This window comes from Bubalus bubalis, chromosome 8, assembly GCF_019923935.1.
Source record: "Bubalus bubalis isolate 160015118507 breed Murrah chromosome 8, NDDB_SH_1, whole genome shotgun sequence".
Classification (NCBI taxonomy): Eukaryota; Metazoa; Chordata; class Mammalia; order Artiodactyla; family Bovidae; genus Bubalus; species Bubalus bubalis.
The window spans coordinates 43,365,548-43,390,934 of NC_059164.1; the positions used below are offsets into that span (position 1 = coordinate 43,365,548).

A 25,387-nucleotide genomic window follows, 5' to 3' on the forward strand; every position below is an offset into this window, starting at 1 on the left:
TGTTGAGAGTGGAGAACTACCTGAAATCAACCACTAGCTCAACTGGAGAAACAGGTCTGTATGGGAAAATCAAGAGTTTCTTTTATCTTTATTTACAGAGAAAGTTTTCAAATCTTAGCAAGCCTAAAAAAATCACCTTAAAAAAAAAAAGTGAAGCTGTTAGTTGCTCAGTCGTGTTCAGCTCTTTGCAACCTAAGACTCTGGTTAAAATGCACATTTTCTGTGCCTTGCCCAGGTCTAGACTAGAGCCCAGGAGTCCACATTGTAAAACAGCTTCCCAGATGACTGCAATGCAGGTATTTTCAGACCTTCACTTTGAGAAACGTGGCACAGAGCTCCTTCGTCTGTTACTGCATTTACTCATCCTTCAGTAACAGACGAGCAACTTCTGGGTGCTGCTGCAGAGAAGTGTGCCAAGAGGCAAGATTCAGTTCATGTCTCCATGTGGTATTTGATTGTCAAATGAGGTGTACTAGCAACACTTCTCTAGAGGTTCAGGGTTAGGAAGGTCACTAGGGGCTGAAGCTGTGAGAGGACTCTGTGGATCCAGCTTGGAAGGCTCTGGTGATCTTTCTTTCTTTCTTTTTTTTTTGAGAGGGAAGATGGTGGAATCAGAGGGTTTCTGGAGTCAGGCCAACCTGGAACTGAAGGTCTAGGTGAAAAGGCTGGAAGGGTCAGGTAAAGCATAGGCACTTGTTCCTGGGGTTGGCTTTCCTCCAGGTCTTTACATAGGGACATGAAGACAGCTTTGAGGGAGAGTAATAACTTGGCATTCATCTTCAGGATGGGCTGGATCTGCAGTGCCAAAGATACAGCAAGCAGTAGTGACAGAACACTCGCAGTTGGAAAGAAAGCTGAGTGGCACGATTAAAAACAAAACAAACAAACAAAAAACCATACTGGACTTGTTTTACTTGTATGGGGGTGAGATGGTGTCCAAAGTGACGGGTGACCCTGGAGGAAGGAGAGCACTTTAAAAAGACAAAGTGCAAAGCGAGCCTTAATTCAGCTTCCTTGAAGCCAGTGTAGGGAACAATCTGGTAAACAGGCAGGGGACCTGTTTGTGTTGAGCCAACTGACCCTTTCCAGCGTATCCACGTCTCTCTTAAAATAGAATCATCTTCTTCACACACTCCTCGCTGCTAGTGACTACCTAAATAATACTAATAAAACACCGTCACCCTGAAATTGGGTCGAATAGGCCCAAATCGCCAGCCGCTTTGGCCCTGGTCATGAACCTGAAACTTCTCAGGTGAACCAGCTATTACCTCTCTCTAGCCAACTGGTTTCTGAACTTTGTTGCACAGTGGACTCACCTGGGCATTAAAAGAGACAAAAACAAAAAACCAAACACCTAGTGCCCACATGTAACGTGCAGCATAATTTGGGAACCATCGGTCCAGCCACATCTCCACAGCTTTTTTTTTTTTAATTGGAGGCTAATTACTTTACAATATTGTAGTGGTTTTTGCCATACATTGACATCCACAGCTCTTAAAAGACCAAATCCTCCTTCTCTGCCTTCAGCCTGGAGGGTGCCAGCGGCGGGTTTGGGGTCGGGTGGGGTCTGATCCCCGCGCCGCAGTCTCCCTTCCCCCCAGCCGGGTGTGCACAGCTCGAGGCTCGCGCGCGCGGCGCGGGCCGGGAGGAGGCGGTGCTGGGGCTTCTCGCGCCCCGGAGGCGGCGGAACCGAAAGCGGCGGCGGGGGGGTTGGCGGGGTGGGGGACTGGGGAGGGGAGAGAAGGAGGGGCGGGAGTCCGGCGCGGTGGTGCGCGGAGGGCCGGGAATGCCCGCGGTGCGGGCCGCTCCGTGGCCGTGTCCAGGCGATGGCTCTCCGTCTGATCGCCGACTTCGATCTCGAGAAGGACGTGCTCCCGTGGCTGCGGGTGCAGCTGGCGGCGTCAGCTGCGGCCGGGGCCCGAGGCGGCGGCCCAGGTGCTGTAGGCGCGCGTCCGGCCGGGGGGCGGGGCGGGGGGCGCGTCCGGCCGGGGGGCCGTGGGGGGAGTGGAGGCGGGACAGTCATTCATATCTAGGGATTCCCGGGCTGCGCTCAAGTGGTGAGCACCGACCCAAAGCGGCAGCCTGTGCCCCCTGCCAGCCTGTGAAGTTTGGTCCCTAAAGGGGAACGTTGCCCTCTTTAGAGTCTAGGCTTTGTCATCCTCACCCCGGGCCGCTGGGTGAAGGTTGGAGGAGCAGCTCCCGGGCAAAGTCTCGGCCGAGCTATACTGCTTCTTCTGGCGAGTCTTCCATCTTCTGGCTTACTGATTGCCCACAGTAAGTCACCTTAAGCAGAAAGGCAGGGGACACTAGTGGTACCCTAAGCATCATCTCTTCAGGCGGAGGAACAGCTGCCCAGGCTCTGCTCCCCTGGCACAAGGCTGTGGGGAGTGGGAGAGGGTGGTTCTCTATGCTTCATTCACATCTCAGCTGTTTTAAAAAGATTTGTCACCCGGGTAGGGCTCTAGCAAGACTAGGGGCTGGAAGGTCTTACTTTATGAGAAAGAAAAGATGCCCAGGTGTCCTGCCCTACTTTCTCAGGGTGGATTGGAATACATTCCCTGCAGTTGAGGCTTTGGTTTTCATATGTCTCAGAAATCCTTTGATTTTGAGGGAGTGAAAAGTGACTTTTGAGCCTTCCCAGCATTGATCAATTGAAACTTTAAAGAAGGGGAACTCCGTGATTTCTCAGGTTGTTTTGTAAGAAGAGAAGTTTGCTTCACATAATGTTGCATCTTCAGGGCTTAGGTTCAGGTCCTAAGCAATGTACCCTGGAATCCCAGTTGTGCACAGGAGCTAGCCACTTCAGTGTATTTCCCCCACTTCTGGTTTTCCTTAAGCACTGTAGACTGCTGGAAGGCATTTTTTGGGAAACAGCTATCAAATTACGGGTTATCTACAACTCCTTTCCCCTCATCACTGGAGAAAGTTTTCTGTCCTGTGGTTTTAGCTGAATATTTGTAGGGTTCCTTATTTTGGCATGTTGGCTGTTTTGGTTCCAAATACATAGTCATCTTTGTCTAGCTCAAGACTCCAGTTTGACTAGTGAGTTTGACTAACGACTAGTGTCATTATTAGTAAAGGCTCACTTTGGCGGGGTAGGGGGTGGGAAGGTGCTGCATTTAAAAAAGTCTCCTGGATGTCTAAAGAGTTTCTGAAGGTTTGTGCTTTTCAACACAAAAGTCCTTTCTCTGGCATGTGTTCTCAGTCATGTACGACTCTTTGTGACCCGGTGAACTATAGCCTACCAGGCTCCTCTGTCCATGTAATTTTCCAGGCAAGAATATGGAGCTGGTTGCCATTTCCTACTCCAAGGGATCTGCCCAACGCAGGGGTCGAACCTGTGTCTCTTGAGTCTCCTGCATTGGCAGGCAGATTCTTTACCACTGCGCCACCTGGGAAGCCCCTTTTCTCTGGACCATCTCCTTATATAGCTAAATGGCAGGTGCTCAAGAATGAGAAGTTAGATGAAGTGTGAAATGCCACAGTCTTATGTTTCAGTAATGTGATTGAAAAGCAGTGTGTGTGTGAGCCGGTTAGATTTTGGCTTCCTTGTGTCTTTAATTCATCTGTGAAGACACATAGACTTGTACATTGACATTCCACCAAACAGCAGATACCCTTGGGTCTTCAGAAAGTAAACTTACTAGAAATACCAGCTTTTTCTCATATTGGTAGTATTTTGCTCCTACAGAGCAGCTTGGCAAAAATACTAGCCCTGTTATCCTAAAAGACATTATTACTTCTGATAATCACTAGTGGTGGCAGCTTAAAAAACCCCACAAGTTAATTCTTCTGCTGCTGTAATTTGTAGCACTGGCAGAGGAATCTGGAATTCTATTTTATCTCTAGCACATCTCTGACTCCACACATTTGTGTAAATTATTTTTCTTTCAAAGTCTCAGCTGTTCAAATGTAAATTATGAATAATTATACCATTGTAAGTCTCCTCTCTGCACACTTGCTCTCTAAATTTGAAGCCTTAATGTTCTTACATAAATAAATACAGTTGAAGATTTCTTAGTGGTGCTAAGGAGTACACCTGATGTATGACATATTTCTGGCAAAATAGCCAGAGAGCTAGGCTAAGTTAGCCAGGCAGAAATTCAGTGGGATAGCATTTTAGTCAATAAGGGTTAAGAAATAAGGAGACCAGATTTGGTTACTGCCTCTGTTCCTGGTTCTGAGTTGAACTTTGGGGAAATTATTTCTCCTGAAATCAATGAAGAAAATATTTTTTCTTCAAAAAAAAAATTAAAACAGTTATACAAAAGAATATTTTAACACATATAAGCTATAAATAATATAAAAGCAAAACCATGTACCTGTCTTAAAAATAGAACAATAGCAAGACTTTTGACGGTTCTTGGTTCTCCCTATTTGATCCTATTTCTCTTCATATGCCTCATCTATATGTTGTTGCCTACAACCATTTAAACTTTTATATTTTCACATTCCTTCAATCTTATTTGTAGTTTTAACCTGTATCTATCTCCCTAAGCAAAATATCATTTCATTTTCTTTTTTTTGAACTTTAAGTAAGTAAAAGAATATCATATGTATTCTTTCTGCTTTTTTTTCCTGATCAGTATTGTAAGATTTATCCACATTGACTGGTATGTGATGTGTGATGAATTGCTTCAGTGATGTCTGACTCTTTGCGATACCATGGACTGTAGCCTGCCAGGCTCCTCTGTCGGTGGGATTCTCCAGGCAAGAATACTGGAGTGGGTTACCATGCCCTCCTCCAGGGGATCTTCCAAACCCAGGGATCGAACCTGGATCTCTTATACCTCATGCACTGGCGAGCAGGTTCTTTACCACTAGCGCCATGTTGACTGCTACAGGGCATTACTTTTCTCTGCTGTATAGTATTCCTTTTGTGTGCCTCTACAATATGGCAAACATGGAGATGCGCTGCTTAGATCTTTGTTTCAAGGAAGGGCTTGTCCCAGGTGCTGTGAATGTGGCAGCAGAGCCCTCAGCTTTCAGCATCTTCAGGGATGGCTTCGGCAGAGGGCTGTATCACCCAAGTTTATGCCCCTTTAGGTGTGCCCTCCTCTAATAAGGGGTTCAGGTAGGATATAAAAGCCTGGGCATTTTGACTCACATGGGACAACTGTGGCAATTCATTTCAATTCTGGAACGTTCTTGATGGAGGACCTCAACGTCATCTGAGGCCACTGGACCTTTATTACAGCTTGACTTCTTCCCCCCGCCCCGATCCTGCTTCTTCTCCTTCCTGTTACAGACATTAATCCCACTTTAATAAGCACAATCTAGTAAATATACTGTGTACTAAAGTGTCTCAGGGTGTTTCCTACGGAACCCATCTTACTTATCCTTTTCCTGATGGTGACATTTGGGAGGTTTCTGGGGTTTGCTGTTATATTCAATGCTTTTACTAACCTTGTGCACATCACCTGGTTCAAGTTTCTCTAGGATAGATGTCTGACAGTGAGGTTGCTGAGTCACAGGCTGTGCACATCTTCACTTTTCCTACGTGCTCAATTGCTGCAGTTGTGTCTGACTCTTTGTGACCCTATGGACTGAAGCCTGTCAGGCTTCTCTGTCCATGGGATTCTCCAGGCAAGAATGCTGAAGTGGTTGCCATGCCCTTTTCTATGGGATCTTCCTGACCCAGAGATAGAACCTGTGTCTCCTGCATCTAAGACATTGAAGACAGATTCTTTATCCACTGGGTTACCTCCTGGGTAGTACCAAATTGCTATCCAAAATACTTGTATCATTTGTGTTATCAAAATATTTTTGGTACTCAATATCTTTACAAGCTCTTGACTTTTCCAAGTGTTTAATTTCTTGTCAGACTGGTGGGTCTAAATAATACTTCTTTATGGTCTGAGGTTGAACATCTCTATATACTTAACTGGCTATTTGTATTTCTTCTGTAGGGTGTTCATCCTTTTGTCTGTTGTGGGTTTTTTGGTTTTTTTTTATATTGATTTTAAGGCATTCTTCACTCTGGATTCTAGTCCTTTGTTTATCATATATGTTCCAAGCATCTGTTTTTGTTTTTTTTTTCAGTTTGTAATTACCTTTGATAAATAAGAGTTCTTGATTATAATGTAGTCTAATTTGTGAGTGTTTTTCCTTTATGGTTTGTGCTTTTGGAATATTTTAAAGAAACTTAGAAGCCATTAAGACATTTTTATATTAACTTCTAAAAGCTTTAAAGCTTTTCTTTGTGAATTTTGTTATTTTTTAAATTCACCTGGAATGTATTTCTGTATGTAATGTGATATAGGAATCAGGGGAACACTGGAGCCTTTAGAAGTACTCTTGATATCTGTTACTTTTAAGCTGGGTGGTCATTACATGGTTTTATTTTGTTATTATCTATAGCTTACATGTGTTAAAATATTCTTTTGTCAACTGCATTGTTTTTCTCTGTTAATAGCTAGTAGTTCTACGGTCACTAACCAGATAGCCCTACCTTTTCTCATTGACAGCAAAACCACTTCCTTTAAACATCATGTTTGTGAGTCTTCTTTTCTGGGTTTTAAATTTTGTTCCATTGGTCAATATAAGGTGAAGACATCTTAGTAACTATCTTTCTGTTAAGTCTTTGTAATTGGTAGAGTACGTCTCCTCACCTCAGTCTCTGTTGGGGTCCTCTTGGCTATTTTATGCTCCTTGTTTTTACATTTAGATTTTGGAATCACCCTGTCAGATTTCACCAAAAAGTCTGTTGGATTTTTTAATTTGAGTTACATTGAATCTATAGATCAGCTAGGGGAGAAGTTGCATCTTTACGATATTAAATCTTCCCAACTGTGAACAAAGTATATAGCCTGTTATTTATTTAGAGCCTTTTTATGACTCTTAACAAGTTTTAGAATTTTCTCCATGAAAATTTACTAGATTTACTCCTGGGCAATTATTAGTTTTTGTTGCTCTGATAAATGGCACATTTAAAAACATTATATGTACTATTACTGGTATGTAGCAATATAATAGATTTTATGTATTAATTTTTGTGTCTAATGCTTAATCTCCTCTTGGAATACATCAGATCCTCAGGAAACTTAAGAAAAAGTCTGTGGTATGTGAATTTTCTGAGGTTTCAATGTCACATATACTTAAGACCAGGAAGAATGTGGGTTTCCATTCCTGTGTCTCCTTGTCTGCTTCAATTAGCACTAGATTTGTGAATTTGTTAGAATTTAGTAATATTCCAGACTAATTATTCTTTCTAATATTGTAATTATTCATCTTTTCCAGGGATGTGATATATTGTACCAGGTGACTGCCTCAAGGGTAGTGCTTTTGTTGTTGCCTCCTAGATATCCCCAAACAGATTTGGGGGCTAGAGGATTGGCTTTGCCACGTTATTTTTCTTTATTGTTTCAGTCTTCTCTTGCCACTGTCCTTACTGTTCACTGTTCCTCCCCCTACTTTCCTAGTCTCCTTTTCTGAGTCTCTTCTCTTTCTGGCTTCATCACCCCACACTTGATTTTCCTCATTTTATCCAGAATATGAAATATAAATCACATAATGATGTTTACTTCATAAGTTTAGGAATTATAGCACCTAGTCATGTTGAGCAGGAGGATTTATGTGAACTATTTACAGAATAGAAATGTCATAGGTATAATCATATTTTAACACTCCTTGATCTGTGTTTTAGAAACTAGTTCAAATTTTTGTATAAGGCTGTGAGACTCCCCATGCTCCAACAGTCATTAGAAAGAAAAGAAATACTTTTATATGAGATTTATCTTATTTCATAGCAGTTGGAAACCAAATCTGCATACTTGGTAAACATCTTCTTTTAAAGTGAAATCACTGGTGTTTAGCACAGAATACACTGAGCTGGATGAGACTATGTGGCAAACCAGCTTAAATTTCACATGAGCTGTAACTTTGCCAACACCCTTAGTATCTACTTTTTTTTTTTTTAATAATAGATTTACTTTTATGCAAGTAGCTATCAAAATGCTACATTTTTTCTTCATGAACTCTGATTTAACTAACTGTAAAACTAAACCACATTTCCTCATTTGAAATTGCTAAACTTCCTCCTGGACTTTCCAATGATGAACTGTGGGAGAATAGTCAGAATGAATAAGCAAAGAGGTTATTGAATAAGTCTTTTAAAAGGGTGTGTCTAAACCATGAGCAGCTAATCTGAAGAGGAAGGGCTAGCGGGTTTATAGTGTGTGGTGAGATGCCAGTGTCTGGATTTCCAGTATTGCCAAATTTATCTAATGCAAATGTCATAGAGATGAGAACCATGTGCTTAACTGCAGGATTACTTAAGACTGCAATCATTGCTCCCTAATAGACCCATGAAGGCATAATTTTTATTATTTCCTTCAAATCTGTATATAATGATTACATTGTAAGCTGGTTATAATTGTGCTGTCTAATAAATATTGTTTAATGTATATTGTAAATATGTACTTCAGTGGTTCTCAGTTCTGGCTGCCCATTGGAGTAACAAAGCGAACTTAAAAACACACACAGGAGAGAGTAGGACCTTTACCAGCTCAAAAAAATCAGAATATTTGGGGGCAGGATTTGGGCATCCATGTTCTTTCAAAATTTCCCCTGATGATTCTAACACAACCAGCCTTGAGAACCACTGATTTAATGAAATAAGCATATATCATTTGTAATCTGCACTTGTTGAAGACTTTTTTTTTCTCTTAATATTATAGTGATTTGAAAATAGGTGTGCTTTTGCAAGGAAATTGGATTTTCTTAGCAAGATTCTTATAAAGGAGTTTCTTATCTTAGTTAAAACCTTTTAAGTGTACTTTTGAGAAAGTCCCAGCATCCTTATAATCTGGAAAGAAAAAAAAAATACTTTGCAAAATATTGACACATTACATTCCAGGAGTTTTGAGTCATATGCAGGATGAAAAATAACTCACAGAAATTCTCTTTAGATGTCTGCAAAATCTACCTTAAAGGATTTTTCAGTAATTACCCATTTTCCTATTGTAAGTATGATAGAGGAAACAGTTCATTCTGTTTACCTTTTCTTTGCTATTCAGCAGTAAGCCAACTGAATCATACTATTATCCTAAAAGACCAAGGGATTATTTTTTTTTTAATCATTGAGAAGTGTTTCTGATACCTCACTAGACATTGAAAGTTGTCTATACACATATATAAGCAACACTTGCCCCTCCCTTTGCCTTGTCTGCAGACAATCCATGCAGTTTCTTTCTGTAAAGAGTTTGGAAGAGAGATCGCAGGATGATTCCTGGGTTCTCAGTGAACCTGCTCTTTGCCTCTCTAAATGTTTCCCACTGCCAGCTCCAGTGCAGGGATTGAGCTCACCAATTATCCTGATTTTGTATCTTGATTTTTCCTTTTTAATCAGGAATACAGGCTGAAATTTGCTCTGATTTATAGGGTATTTTGCATATTTTTTTCTGGATATTGGTATTTGTCATAATCAACATGATATTTTAACATCAAAAACACTATTCTTGTGTGGGGAAGATGAGTCAAGTTTAAGCAATTTATTTTGAGGAAATTGGGGAAATATGCATTTCTCTCTGATTAATGATGATAATTATCGATGCTGTTTCTAACCAGTGTTTAAATCCTTTAACTGTAGAATTCAGAGGAATATCCTAAAATTTTAGAAGAAAGGTGATGATCAGTTAACTTACAAGTTAAATGTTTTGTGTAAACAATCTTTATATCCGTCATTGAAGATGGCCTTCATACAGAAAAGTATACAGATCACAGTGCACAGGTCAGTTAATTGTCACAAAGCGAGGCACCTCCGTGGAACCAGCACTCAGAGCAGGAAGGAGAACACTAACAGAACCCCAAAGATCCCCTTCATATTCCTTTCAGCTGTCATTCATCTAGCACCATAGATTCTTTTCGCCAGTTTTTGAAATTTGTGTATAAATTAAATCATACAGTTTGTGCCTTTTGGGGAGGAATGAAAATATGAGTTTCCTTTACTCAATTATTTATGTATGTATGTCTTTTATAGCAAGTTAATTAATTCTTATTGTTACATAGCATTCCATTGTTTGAATATATCATGATTTATTAGTTCTTTGCTTGATGAATATTTTGGGTTTCCAGTTTTGGCTATTATGAATCATAGTGCTGTATATTTCATATGTGTCATTTGCCAGATTATGTATATACTTCTGATGAGATATAAGTACACAGACAATTGTTGAGCCATATATATTCAGCCTTAGTAGATTCTGCTAGTTTTGTCCAATGTACACTTCCATTAGCAAGATTTCCTTGAGATACTTGCTAATCACTACTTTCCTCTTCCTTAAAGGTCATTACTAATCTGATCTCCAGTAAAATAGATTAGCTTTCCCTGTTTTTAAGCTCTATATGAGGGAATTATCAGTGTTCTTTTGTATTTGGCTTTTAAAATCTAACGCAGATATATTTTTGTTAGATATATTTTTTTTAATTTTTAAATTTTATTATTTTTTTTCTTATACGATATTATACATGTTTTAATGCCATTGTCCCAAATCATCCCCCACCTCCCTCTCCCACAGAGTCCAAAAGACTGTTCTATACATCTGTGTCTCTTTTGCGGTCTCACATACAGGGTTGTCATTACCATCTTTCTAAATTCCATATATATGCGTTAGTATACTGTATTGGTGTTTTTCCTTCCGGCTTACTTCACTCTGTATAATAGGCTCCAGTTTCATCCACCTCATTAAAACTGATTCAAATGTATTCTTTTTAATGGCTGAGTAATACTCCATTGTGTATATGTACCACAGCTTTCTTATCCATTCATCTGCTGATGGACATCAAAGTTGCTTCCATGTCTTGGCTATTATAAACAGTGCTGCGATGAACATTGGGGTACACGTGTCTCTTTCAATTCTGGTTTCCTCGATGTGTATGCTCAGCAGTAGGATTGCTGGGTCGTATGGCAGTTCTCTTTCCAGTATTTTAAGGAATCTCCACGCTGTTCTCCATAGTGGCTGTACTAGTTTGCATTCCCACCAACAGTGTAAGAGGGTTCCCTTTTCTCCACACCCTCTCCAGCATTTATTGCTTGTAGACTTTTGGATCGCAGCCATTCTGACTGGCGTGAAATGGTACCTCATTGTGGTTTTGATTTACATTTCTCTGATAATAAGTGATGTTAAGCATCTTTTCATGTGTTTGTTAGCCATCTGTATGTCTTCTTTGGAGAAATGTCTATTTAGTTCTTTGGCCCATTTTTTGATTGGGTCATTTATTTTTCTGGAATTGAGCTGCAGGAGTTGCTTGTATATTTTTGAGATTAGTTGTCAGTTGCTTCATTTGCTATTATTTTCTCCCATGCTGAAGGCTGTCTTTTTACCTTGCTTATAGTTTCTTTTGTTGTGCAGAAGCTTTTAATTTTAATTAGATCCCATTTGTTTATTTTTGCTTTTATTTCCAATATTCTGGGAGGTAGATCATAGAGGATCCTTCTGTGATGTATGTCGGAGAGTGTTTTGCCTATATTCTCCTCTAAGATTTTTATAGTTTCTGGTCTTATGTTTAGATCTTTAATCCATTTTGAGTTTATTTTTGTGTATGGTGTTAGAAAGTGTTCTAGTTTCATTCTTTTACAAGTGGTTGACCAGATTTCCCAGCACCACTTGTTAAAAAGATTGTCTTTTCTCCACTGTATATTTTTGCCTCCTTTGTCAAAGATAAGGTGTCCATAGGTGTGTGGGTTTATTTCTGGGCTTTCTATTTTGTTCTATTGATCTATATTTCTGTCTTTGTGCCAGTACCATACTGTCTTGATGACTGTGGCTTTGTAGTAGAGCCTGAAGTCAGGCAGGTTGATTCCTCCAGTTCCATTCTTCTTTCTCAAGATTGCTTTGGCTATTCGAGGTTTTTTGTATTTCCATACAAATTGTGAAATTATTTGTTCTAGCTCTGTGAAGAATACCGTTGGTAGCTTGATAGGGATTGCATTGAATCTATACATTGCTTTGGGTAGTATACTCATTTTCACTATATTGATTCTTCCGATCCATGAACATGGTATATTTCTCCATCTATTAGTGTCCTCTTTGATTTCTTTCATCAGTGTTTTATAGTTTTCTATATATAGGTCTTTAGTTTCTTTAGGTAGATATATTCCTAAGTATTTTATTCTTTTCGTTGCAATGGTAAATGGAATCCAAATTGGAAAAGAAGTCAAACTCTCACTGTTTGCAGATGACATGATCCTCTACATAGAAACCCTAAAGACTCCACCATAAAATTACTAGAGTTAATCAATGAATATAGTAAAGTTGCAGGATATAAAATCAACACGCAGAAATCCCTTGCATTCCTATACACTAATAATGAGAAAATAGAAAAAGAAATTAAGGAAACAATTCCATTCACCATTGTTAGATATGTTTTTAAACATCTCCTTCTAGATATTAACGTGATTATTTCTGTTTTAGGTGTTTTAGAAAACAATTATGAGTGCTTACGTGTACTAAATGTTGAACGAAACAGAAATATTATTTATACCTATAAGGTAAGTTTATATTCTTTTTTAAATTGAGGTAGAATATACATAACACGAGGAGGGTATGACAACCCACTCCAGTATTCTTGCCTGGAGAATCTCCATGGATAAAGGAGCAAAGCATTCATGGGATCACAAAGCATTGAACACAAAGAGCAGCTAAGCACACGCACACATGCTTAACATAAAATTTACTCTTTAACCATTTATATATATATATTTTTTTCAACAGACTTTTATGCTTTATCTTTTGAAGGTATAGTGAATAAGACTTGTTGGCATTTAATCTTTAACATATGACTTTTTTTTGTTTTGTGAGATTGACTAGGGTAATTGAAATTCAGTCTTATGTAATATTTTTTCTTTTTTAAATAAAATAAAACTATACCCAATGTCTGATACAGTGCTCAAAGGTTTTGAATAAATGAACAGTTTCATCCTCTAGAGGAAAAATGCCAAGTAAGAGATATTTAAACTTAATCAATATGTTTTTATCTTTGAGAAAACATTGAATATTATTACTGTACATCATCTGTTAGGATTTCTGTATACTCAGGGTTTTGAGGCATTATTATTTAACAGTGTGTTTTCAATGTTAACTGTCCTAAGGAAAGAAAATTTAACCTCGTGGATAATTTTACTGTAATAGTGAAACATTAAAGAATAATTGGTGGCCAGTTTGCTTTGCAAGTTGTATTACTGTACTTTTTTTTGCTTAAAGAAGTTATTTTAAGTTGTATCGATGAGGATGCTACATTCAAGGAACTCTATGATTCATGAAGTTTTTGGTTGTTGTTCAGTCACTTAGTCATGTCTGACTCTTTGCCAAGCTTCCCTGTCTTTTGCCATCTCCCGGAGTTTGCTCAAACTCATGTCCATTGAGTCGGTGATGCCATCCAACCATCTCATCCTCTACCGTCCCCTTCTCTTCCTGCCTTCAGTCTTTCCCAGCATCAGGGTCTTTTCTAATAAGTCAGTTCTTCTCATCAGGTGGCCAGAGTATTGGAGCTTCAGCTTCAACATCAGTCTTCCCAATGAATATTTAGGGTTGATTTCTTTTAGGATTGACTGGTTTGATCTCCTTTCAGTCCAAGGGGCTCTCAAGAGTCTTCTCCAACACCACAGTTTGAAGGCATCAATTCTTTGGTGCTCAGCCTTTATTATTGTCCAGCTCTCACATCTGTACATGACAACTGGAAAAACCATAGCTTTGACTGTACAGACCTTTGTCAGCAAAGTAATGTCTCTGCTTTTTAATACACTGTCTTGACTTGTTATAGCTTTTCTTCCAAGGAGCAAGCATCTTTTTACTTCATGGCTGCAGTCACCATTCACAGTGATTTTGGAGCCCAAGAAAATAAAATCTGTCCCTGTTTCCATTGTTTCGCCATCTATTTGCAAAGAAGTTTTACTTATAAGACTATCATGGACTTATTCTACCTACTTTCAGTATCCATCGTTCATATTCTTTTACAGAAATAAATGAAAGTAGAAAAAGATTTGCTCCTTCACTATGCTGTGTCCTATAGACAGGCTCCCTCAAACTCACTGAGCTGTATGTTCTTGGTTCCCTTTCACCACTTGACCTGTGTTGCCATCGGAAACATGTTCAGTCCTCTGACATGTACAGCAGGCTACCTTTAGAGTGCTTATTGCTAATACTGGTTGAATTATTGCAGATTTCACTTAAAACTAGTAAATTCCTAAACAATGACCTTTAATAAACATCTAGTTAATTTTTTCTTTTCAGGACAATAAGGGAAATGTCTTCTTTGGATTGTATGATTACCAAACCAAACAAAATGAGGTAAAAATCACCATAAATTATACATTAGTTTTCAGTTACTTTACTGCCTTTGGTTTTCCTTTTTTTAAGATACAAATTTACTTTATATTTCTTTGTCTTCCTTCTCTTGTCCTTTTATACTATCTTTAAAAAAAAAAAAAAAGTGTGAGGACTCCTGGACCAAATGTCAACTGTATAGTCTTTTAGTCCTTTGAGATTTAAGCTGAACAGGTTCAAACCAATTATCCAGTATTCTGTAGGAATGTAGGAAGTCCAGTGGCCTCCCTAGGATGTGTGTTTCCCAGAAGCTTAGAATGTCAGAATGACCTCTGAGTTCTGCTTCTGCAGAACTTCACTGATTTTCTTCTCATTACTTCTCAAAGATCCAGTTGTAGAACCAGCCTCTTTTTCTTAATCTTTCCCCAGACAGCTCACATAAGACATTGGTTAATGTGACAGGCTTGTCTAATTCTTGAGGCAAATGGGAGGAGGTCCCTTTGTGTCTATGTAAAAATGATTTGTAAATATCAAGAGACTGAGAAGTCTATAGATGTACACTGTCACAGTCATTCCAAAACACATTATTACATGAAAAAGCAAGTTGCCAGGATAATGCATTCCATTTATGTTTTATAAAAAACTTGCAAGAAAATAACATAATATATGGGTGTAAATATATTAAAAACTCATTCTGAATGATCTGAAAGATGACAGAGTAAATTACAAAATGTTTCTTTTTCAAAAGGGTTTGGGATAGGGTGAATATAATGGAGAACTTAGACTTTTTGTTTGGTAGTGTTTGCGTGTTTTAAACACTTATTAGACTATGTGTGTTATTACATAATTAAAAGGATGAAGCAGTTACAATTAAGTATATACATTCATGCCTCTTCTTACTTATAAATAAGAATCCCTCAGAGCAAGAATAAAGGAAACCATAATTTGTCACATGAATTCAGAGCTTTCTTATTAACTCAAGTTTACTTTTCCTGACTTCTTTTTATCAACTTTTGGCCATTGCATTCTAGTATGTTTTCAGTGCTTTATTAGTGTGCAAGTACTATTTACCTTCGTAATAGTTCTGCTAGTCACTGTTTCTCTTAACTTGTTCTCTCCTGAAGTCTAAGATTCTATCTTTCCTTATATCCTGAATATGTTTTAAGAGAGTTTGCTTAATATAACTGTGATTGTCTCCATTTCCTCAGTCTGCATCTCACATCCTCCTTCTGCATGACCATTTTAATTTTCTTTGATATTCCAGGAAATAGAATCTTGCAACATTTAAACAGTAAGAAAATAAAATACAGGTTAGATAAAAATAGCAGATTACTTTGCCAGTGTTCTAAATATGGGCATCCTTTAGGAGATGCACTTGTGACAGTCTCTTAGGCATAGTTAATGATGTCATAGTTATGTAATTTGATTAAAATACTAACTTGCCTTCATAATCCTAATTGCTGACCCTTGAGTGCGTATTATGTGTGGCAGACATTGTAGTAAGTATTCTCACATGGATTATTTAACTCAGCACTTCTAAGGATCTCCCAAGATAGGTAGTAACATGATTCCTATTTTGCTGATGGGAGGATAAAATAGTTGAGTAACTCATCCAAAGTCACACAGCTAGCAAGTGACAGAATTAGGATTTGAGCCTGGGTCTAGCTTGACTTCAAGGTCTGTGCTTTTAACCACTACACTGTGTTGTCTCATGGTTAAATTTCAGTGCCAAACATGGCCTACAATAGCAAACTTTTTTCTTAAAAAATAATCTGAAACTTCTCAGTATAGATAAACTGGTTCATTGGTGGTCCTTTAATAAAATGCTTGCCACAGTGATACTTGCTAAAGAGCTGAGTGGGGATTTGCATTCATAAAACTGTTATTTAACATGAAACTCCAAATTAAAAAATACTTCTGTTTTAATAGCATCTCTATACATTTGAGAAAGATTTGCAAGTTGTCAGTTGCTCAGTCAACAAGGAGAAAACTTTGCTGGGTAAGTTGAACTCTTGTATTGCCACAAGTCGAGAACTAAGCTATATTTTTTGAGTTTCAAAGTATTGAATTTTTACAATAGTTGATTATTATGGGAAAAGATGTACTTTCAAGATAAGATTTGAAATAAAGAATCTGTAGAGTCTACCTACAATAAAGAGTGCTTTGTATTTTACTTTGATCATCCACTGACAGATCCTTTGAGCCCTCACTGATTCTGGGTATTATCTGGTAAACTTTAACAAGCTACTGCATAGATCATTTGCTAATGGATTTTTTTTTTCTTTTTCCATTAGCTACAAGTTTAGTTCAAGCTGCTAAAGAAGGAAGGAGTAATGAGCTTCAACCAGGTAATGAAATTATACTTTTCAGTACTTATTGATAGATGAAGATTTATTGAACTACTAAGTCAAACTGCAAGCATATTTACAAATAGCTTTATCTCAGAATACAAAGGCAAAGGTCATGTCAGGCATGTTCTTTGCATTTTTTCCAAGTAAACAAGAAAGTACAGAAAATAATATAACAGTGAATAACAGAAATATTAAAAAAAGGCAGTTAGCACCTGCAGACTAAACAGGTGCTACAGGCAGAAAGAAGCTGGTACCAAAGGTTGGGAAGAGGTTAGTATTTGAGCCCAGATAGTTTGAGGGATGATCCTAGGAGTTTTTAAACAGAGACCTGAAAGGAGGCGGGGAGCAAGCATGAATCTATGCAATGCAAGAGACCCAGGTTTGATCCCTGGGTCAGGAAGATCCCCTGGAGGAGGGTATGGCAACCTACTCTTGCCTAGAGAATCCCATGGACAGAGGAGCCTGGCAGGCTGCAGTCCATAGGGTCTCAGAGTCAGACACCACTGAAGCAACTAAGCAGCGGCAGCATGGGGAAGCGCATTTCTGGCAGAAGGAACAGCCAGCATGAAGGCCCTGAGGCCAGAGTGCTGGGTAGACTCTCTGGCTGTTCCAGGATAGTGAGGTCAGTGAGGCTGGACTGGAGTGAACAAGGGCAGAGTGGTGGGAAATAAGGCCAGCAGGAAATGAACATGAGTTGCAGACAGATCATGGAAGCCCTTAGGAAGTCTTTTGTTCAGCTACAATTTCAGAAATTATGTGACCATAAAGTACTATAGGATCTGTTTTAATGATTAGTCCTTTGAACAAATATTATGCAAATATTTTGCCTTTTGCTGAAGGCTGATTTTTTGTTTGTGAATAACTTGATAAGCCAGTTGATTATAAAATGTAGTTTGCCTCAAGATGTTAACACTGTTGCTTATCATGAGATTTTTCCATTGCAAATGAGACAGACTATAATGTATCTCATATAAGCAAGATAGAGTTCCTTGGTCTACAAACTTTATGACAAAATTTTTGTCAGCAGTGCTTCTCTTCTTGGCCGAGGCCATGCAAACTTGTTTTATTCGGGAAATGGTTTTACACAGGAAGCCAGGCCCAGCTGCCCCTCTCACCCTTCCTGGGGTATGACATTTTCCCTAAGGCATAGCAGGTCCCTGTGGGCAGTGTCGTGGGCCCCACTGCTGCTCCAGGACCCCAGGAGCCTTTGTGGTCAGTTAAGTGCTGCAGACTCTCCATGGAGCTGCTTTAATTCCAAAGTTCTAATAACCAGAGCTTCTAAACAACCAGACTTGACTGAATTCTTCCAAGCTTTTCACTATTTCACAATATGTACCTTTACCTGCATCAGACCAGGTTCTTTCTTTTTCTCACTCTTCACCCTCCCTGTGCCATGCCTATCCTTGTGCTTTTTTTCTTTTTTTAATTTAAATTCAGTTTAAACAAAGCAAAAATATTCACTCATTTCTCCCCTTACCTCCTACCCTCTGCCTCCTGCAACCACCAATCTGTTCTCTGTATCTATAAACCTGGTTTTGGTTTTGGTTTGATTTGGTTTTTAGATTCCACATATAAAAGAGATCATATGGTATTTGTCTTTTATTTTAGTTGATTTACTATATTGTGTTAGTTTCTGGTGTACAGAAAAGTGATTCAGTTACACACATATGTATTTTTTTTTTCAGATTCTTTTCTATTATGGTTTATTACAAGGTATTGAATATAGTTCCCTGTGCTCAACACTAAGAACTTGTTATCTATTTTATATATAGTAGTGCGTATCTGTTAATCCCAACTCCTAATTTATCCTTCCCTAACCCTTTCCCCTTTAGTAAAGTTTGTTTTCTATGTCTGTGAGTCTGTTTCTGTTATATAAATAAGTTCATTGGTATATATATATTTTTAGATTCCATGTATAAATGATATCTTGATATTTGTCTTTCTCTGACTTAACTTCATTAGGTCCATCCATGTTGCTGCAAATGGCATTATTTCATTCTTAATATGACTTACTTCACTTAGCATAACACCTTGAGGTCCATCCATGCTGTCCCTTTTGGTCCTGCTGCTCTACTCCCTACAGCTTTGGTGTCCTGCCGGGTCTGTCTTGCCTTTCAGTGATGTACTCCCAGGCTCCATTGATACCTGGATTCTCTGAATTGTTAAGACAACTTTAAGCACGTAATGGAATCACTGTGGATTTTAGGGCTGAAAGTGATTGTAGAAATAATCTGATTCTGTAGTTCTTCACTTTATTTTTTAAATAACAAAACACTGGCAATTCCCTGGCAGTCCAGTGGTTAGTACTTGGCTTTTTCACTGCTGGGGCTTGGGTTCATTCCCTGGTTGGGAAACTAAGATCCTGCAAGCTGCACTCAGTGTGGCCAAAAAAAAAAAAAGCAAAAATAAACTAAAAACAAAGCACCAAGGCCTAGGAAAGCTTTGTTGTTTATTGAAGTATAAATATCAGGTTAGCGACAGATTTTAAACTAGAATTGATATCTCTAGTATCCTATTCCAGAGTGCTTCCCGTTACACTATGAAAGCACATGGTATGTTATCGAGAGACATTTCTGTTTGTCCAATTACTCTTTTCATTAAGCTACTTATATTAAGCATCTGGGCTGCCCTAAGGAAATGAAAAATTAGTGTAGGAAGATGAATTTTGCCCTGCCCTCGATAAGCCTCGAATTTTAAAGGTAAGTGAATTTAGCTGATAATCTCATCTGGGAACAGATTCATTGACAAAAAAGCTGAATATAGGTGATTTGTTATTTTTCCAATGAGAATATTCCCCCGCCTGCCCCCTAAAAAGATTTTTCCCCTAGTTGGAATCTATAAACTTTTTGGGCAAGAGATGAAATAGTCAAATATCAACTTGTACTATTTACTGTATTAAATTAGTTATATATACTTAAGACAGTAAGGAAAATTGCTTTTTTTTTTTTTTGTCATTCCCACATTTCACAGTCTATTTTTCTTCACAAGTATCTTTGACATCAATATTTCTTATTTTTAGAGCCATTTTTTTGAGTCATCAAGCAGACTCCCTAAGCATCTCACTTTACCTTGTCTCAGTTATTAGAAGTTTATAGCCCTTTTGAATCATGAATGACCTGTCACTGGAATTTTTCTTCTAAGTACCCATCGACCAAACAACATTTGCTTTTGATTTTTTGTTGTTGTTGTGTATTTGTGACCCCATATAATAACTCACTCACTGTTTTGCTTTCAGTAAACTCTAAAAGGTATTTTTATAGAAATATCCAGTTCTTGAAAATGTGAGGCAATATCCCAGAAAATATTTTATATTCTTTACATTTTTTTTTTCTTGACATAAAGCAATACTGTTAGGTTGCTTTCTTAAATAGTGAAAACTGGCATTGATTCAATTCCAGGCTGCTGTACCATCTCCAAATTGTAAATTATTACTCAAAGTCAAGTCATTGAGGAAGCACATGAGAATATTAGAGCTGTTATAAGAACTCAAATATAAGGCAACTCCTTTTCTGAGGAGGGAAATTGTTGGTCTAACTTTGAATATCTGTGGTAACCCCATTCTAGCCTGTGTCCAAAACTTCCTCCTAATTACTATCTTTAGTGACATTTGCTCAGATGTGACACTAAGGAAATAAGTGAGTCTTTATCCATCCAGCTCCAGCCTTCCTGAGGGAAGCCCAGTCCCTGTGCTAGTTGCTGTCAACCCTAACACATTCATTCATCAGAAATCTTTATATTTTCCTACACAAACAGTATTTGCCATTATGCTACAGAATTGTAGTGACACTGAACTGAGATGTATTTATTTAGACTTAAAAGCTGAGAGGGCCTGTGAAGTGATGGTAAAAATAGCTGAGAAATGGGTGGGAACGTGTTTCTCACTCCATGTACATTGACTCCTCCTTTATGATGTTTTCTGTATCTATTTGCGGTTTTAAGAAGTCTCAATTTTAAGATAACTGCTTTTGTTTGTGGAGTAACTAATACAGTAAGTAATGCATTTTACATTTTCAAAGTTCAGGCCTATGTGTGAGAGTAATGTGTGATATTCTGGGCTTTGCTACTATTAAAAGCATCCTTTACTTTATAGGATCAAAGTGCTTAACTTTGTTGGTCGAGATCCACCCCATTAACAATGTGAAGGTTCTAAAAGCAGTGGATAGCTATATTTGGGTACAGGTAAGTGATCTCTTTAATCAAAAGGCATGAAACCTAGAGACAGTGGTGTTAAAAGTGTTGTCATACACATTATCACATTTAATCCTCAGAATAATCCAGTGAATGGATATGGCTGGAATGAACACCTCTTCCCTCGCAAACATGGAAATCAAAATTCAAACCTAGCTCTCTGTCTCTATTACATCGTGGTTGTTTGATATAATAGATGTTTTTACATGATAAAATATTGAATATCAAAACACATTGAAAGGAACTTTGAAAATGGCTTATCTAATGTTTCATAGAGTTGACAGGTTAAATGCCTGTGTTTAAATGACATAATTAATCCCTGAATTTCTCAACTCCATGCACTGGTGCAGAAGCACTGTGTGTATAACACAAATAGACTTAGATATAGTCAATCCTCATTGCTCGCACATAGAATTTGCAAATTCTGCTACCCACTAAAATTCATTTGTAACTCCCAAATCAGTCGTTGGTAGACATGTGAAAATTTGTCACCCAATGTACATGTTCCCAGCTGAGGTAGAACAAGGTGACCCTGCCTTTCAGAGTCAGTTCTCAGACTATAAACAAACATTGTTTTCATAGTCAACTTAATGCCATGTTTTTCACACTCTTTGGCAGTTGATTTCATGTTTAAAATGTCCTCCAAGTGTATTGCTGAAGTAGTGTTTCAGGTTTCTAAGTGCAAAAAGGCTGCTATATACTTTACAGAGAAAATATGTGTGTTCATTAGATAAACTTCATTTAGGCATTATAGTGCAGCCGACTGAGTTCACTGCTAGCGAATCAACAGTATCTTTAGTTGTGGCACACCAGATCTTTTGATCATTGATGCAGCATACGGAATATTTTTAGCATGCACACTCTTAGTTGTGACATGTGGGACCTGGTTCCCTGACCAGGGTTCAAACCTGGTCCCCCAACAATGGGAGCATGGAGTCATAGCCACTGGACCACCAGGGAAGTCCCACAATGTCTTTAAATAGGGACACACATTAGACCAAGTTTTATTTTGTTGACAAAAATATTGTAGCTAGAGGTTCATAGGAGCTTTTATCACTATTTCCCTTGGGAACAGTGGTTCAGAGTTCAGTGTTTGTGGTGACCTTATGGAACATAGGGCTTCCATGGTAGCTTAGAAAGTAAAGAATCTGCCTGCAATGCAGGAGAGTCGGGCTTGATCCCTGGGTTGGGAAGATCCCCTGGAGAAGGGCATGGCTACCCACTCCAGTATTCTTGCCTGGAGAATCCCATGGACAGAGGAGCCTAGCGGACTACAGTCCATGGAGTCAAAAAAGAATTGAAAACGATTGAGCACTGATGCTGGCACAGATGGAATGTAGCTATCACTGAGAACAAGAATCGATTACCCTTGTTCCTGCTGGGTTGCATGAACAATTACCTTGGGTAGCCTCCCCCTACCCTACCTACTCTCAGCCTCTGACCTTGGGTCTCCCTCTGGCAGTATGTGTTGGCAGAACGGGTTGTCTCTCATGTGCCTGGTTGTCCACTGTCAGCCAGTCCTTCCGGTTGTGCATTTCACCACCACTCCTGGCTTCTCTCCGGGCCGCTGCTTGCTGCCAAACAGGGCCTGGCCTGGAACTTCTAAGCTACATTCCCTCCCCCAGGAATCCACTCTGTTTATTTACACTGTCCTCAGTGCAGGGGTGACTGTGGGACACCTCCCTTTTCTGGCATGTTCTTTTGGTTTCTTTACCATTTTTATCCAGGGCTGTGTAGGCAATGATGATGTTATTGAAGGATGGGTAATAAGAGTGTAGGAAGGAAAAAGGTTTTACAAATATACAGTTGCATAACACTCTGAATATATTTTAAAGATACTAAATCGTATTATTAATAGTGAAAACTGTGAACAGTGAATGTTGTTATGTGCATTTTATCTTAATTAAAAAAATTAAAAATGCAAGGTACATGATTGCACCCCCACCCATGTGAAGTAGACCCACACTCATCTTGGTCCATCCAGTTCCAAGCCCTGCTCCATGCTCTCATGCTCAGGCCTCTGAAGAAATAAACTCCTCCAAGCCTCCACCCATGGCAAATCCCCACCTTCACCCTCTCTCCATTCTGACCTCCTTTAGAGAAACACCATTCATTGTTCACAAAATTTGGTCTTACCCTGTGATCTATTTCCTTTTTCTTTTCAAAACACCCATGATGATTTCCAGTAGTACATTTTCCCTCTACCTATGCAGCCTTCATGAAGACACTTCTTCAGAACAGTAGTGAGCGGAGTCCGGATTTCAATCTGGGACCCTTGTAGAGTTCCCCACCAGTATGATTGTACCTTCCAGATAGTTCATTGGATAATTACACACTGTCCACGTCCACATGCCTATAGTATGACCTTCCATCAATGAATATTAATGATCACAATATAGCTCAATATTTACAAAAATAATTATTGACCTAATATAGTCTATATTGGAGAAGGCAATGGCACCCCACTCCAGTACTTTTGCCTGGAGAATCCCATGGACAGAGGAGCCTGGTAGGCTGCAGTCCATAGGGTCGCTAGAGTCGGACATGACTGAGCGACTTCACTTTCATTTTTCACTTTCATGCATTGGAGAAGGAAATGGCAACCTACTCCAGTGTTCTTGCCTGGAGAATCCCAAGGACGGGGAAGCCTGGTGGGCTGCCGTCTATGGGGTCGCACAGAGTCGGACACGACTGAAGCGACTTAGCAGCAGCAGCAGCAATATGGTCTATATAGATTCCTACTCACAAAACAAACAAAACAAAATCTCCAAAATCGTTGCATGCTTTTGTAGATCTGTGTCTGAAGCCTGCCTTATGTATATTCTCACTTGTAGGCCTTGCTCCAGGGTTGCCTCAAATTTGAAAGAAAAACAACCACCTGAATGGAACTTTTAAAATCGTGATTGCCTCACAGAGACCAGGCAAAGGTTTAGAACTGATCATCACTTTAGGTCACAGCCCTAAGCCAGCGGGCCCTGGTCACCTCCGGAGACCCAGGGAACACCAAATCTGTAGTTTCTCCTTATTTTGAGGCATTGGGTATTTGCTCTTCCATTATCTGTGTGAAAACTCATCATTGCTTCTCCGCAACTCCAGTACACAAAGTATCCTTTTTGGTGTACACAGTTTCACAAATCAGCAGAAATAAGTTCTATATTCTTCTCATAGCTGAATTTTGCATTGCTTTCTATTTTACAGTTTTGAGTTTATTGCAGTGAAGAATGCGTGTATGTGTGTGTGCTTATTTGCTCAGTCGTGTTCAACTCTTTGCTGCCCTGTGGCCTGTAGCCCGCAAGGCTCCTCTGCCCATGGGCTTTTTCCCAGGCAAGAATACTGGAGTGAGTTGCCATTTCCTCCTCCAGAAGATCTTCCCTACCCAGGGATCAAATCTGGGTCTCCTGCCTCGGAGCCATTGGGGAAGCCCTGCTGTGAAGAATGGTATAGAGTTAATGCTTTGTTTTTCTCAAAGGGAAATGACTACAAGCAGTTTTAAAAGTTAACCGATGCTAGGGACTACCCTGGTGATCCAGTGGTTAAAACACCAAGCTTCCACTGCAAGGGGCACAGCTACAATTCCTGATTGGATAACTAAGATCCTGTATGCTGCAGTGTGGCCAAAAAAAAAAAAAAAAAAAAGATAAATCTTTTTAAAAGTTGACGAGATCTATTCTAATTTGGCATTATGAAAAGTTAGGATACCGTGTAATATATTTTGTCAGAAATTTCCCTAGTCTTTAGAAAGGCTGTAGGCTGTAAAACAGGGACTTGAAAAGTTCTGTTCTTTTATTATGCTTTCAAGTTTGGAGAGAAAACCCAAAATTAGCCAGTGGACCTAGTGAACTGTCTTTCATTTTGCAAAGTGAAACTTCAGATTTATAGTTACTCTTATAAATGAAGGACTTAAGTCACTGGAGTCATCCCATGGCCAGGTTCCCCTCATTATCACAGCTGATGGTGTCAGGCTTGTGTTTCTGGCTGCCCACTTTGTCCTGTGGGCTGACAAATAAGGGCAGGCACAGAGGAGGAGGAAGGGCTGGATCAGGCCTTTTCTTCCAGTGGCAAAGTCGTTGAATACTTTGAGGTAAACCCTCCACCACATGCCACACTGTGACTCACTGTCCTTTCCTGGAAAGTCCCTGGTTCTGTTGTGCTTTGTCTCTCGGATGTGGGACTTTGGAAGTTGTCGTGGAGAGTTTGTTTACTTGGGTCTCAAATTAAACACTAGGTTTAGCTGCATAAGAAATTGTTATCGATCACTCTTTTTTGGTGCTTGTGAAATGGAACTTTCTGTTCAAATGTTGTTTATTGATATTGTTTTTGATTGACTTCAGAATCACATATTCCAAATAAAAAGCACCATCCCTAAGAATGACTTACAATTTAGCCTAACTGTTTAAAGGAATTGTGTTGGACCTGCCATCAATCTCCTCCTGCAAAACCGAGCTACTGAAAGTGTTCCTTTTCCTTCCTTGCTTCCATCTATAGTGTGTGTGTATGAATGTGATTTTCCTAAACTATTTTGCGGTTCCCATTCCCTTCTATGGTATGTAGTAGTACAGTAATTGAACATAACTTTTTTTGAAA

The 25,387-nt window shown here is 39.0% G+C and overlaps 1 protein-coding gene across 2 annotated transcripts in view; it reads left to right on the forward strand.

Moving 5' to 3' along the window:
• Window positions 1-1,729: 1,729 nt before the first annotated feature.
• Window positions 1,730-25,387, forward strand: part of LOC102396228 (gamma-secretase activating protein) — a 97,275-nt gene continuing 73,617 nt past the window's right edge. The window contains exons 1-6 of one of the 2 annotated variants that reach the window (XM_006049867.4): window positions 1,730-1,935; window positions 12,414-12,490; window positions 14,232-14,288; window positions 16,194-16,263; window positions 16,559-16,612; window positions 20,706-20,794. In XM_006049867.4, coding sequence (XP_006049929.2) covers window positions 1,827-1,935; window positions 12,414-12,490; window positions 14,232-14,288; window positions 16,194-16,263; window positions 16,559-16,612; window positions 20,706-20,794 — 456 coding nt within the window. In that variant the 5' untranslated portion in view covers window positions 1,730-1,826. Of the gene's footprint in view, window positions 1,936-12,413; window positions 12,491-14,231; window positions 14,289-16,193; window positions 16,264-16,558; window positions 16,613-20,705; window positions 20,795-25,083; window positions 25,347-25,387 lie in introns of those variants that run through there. The other variant, XM_044946582.2, reaches the window with a different exon arrangement.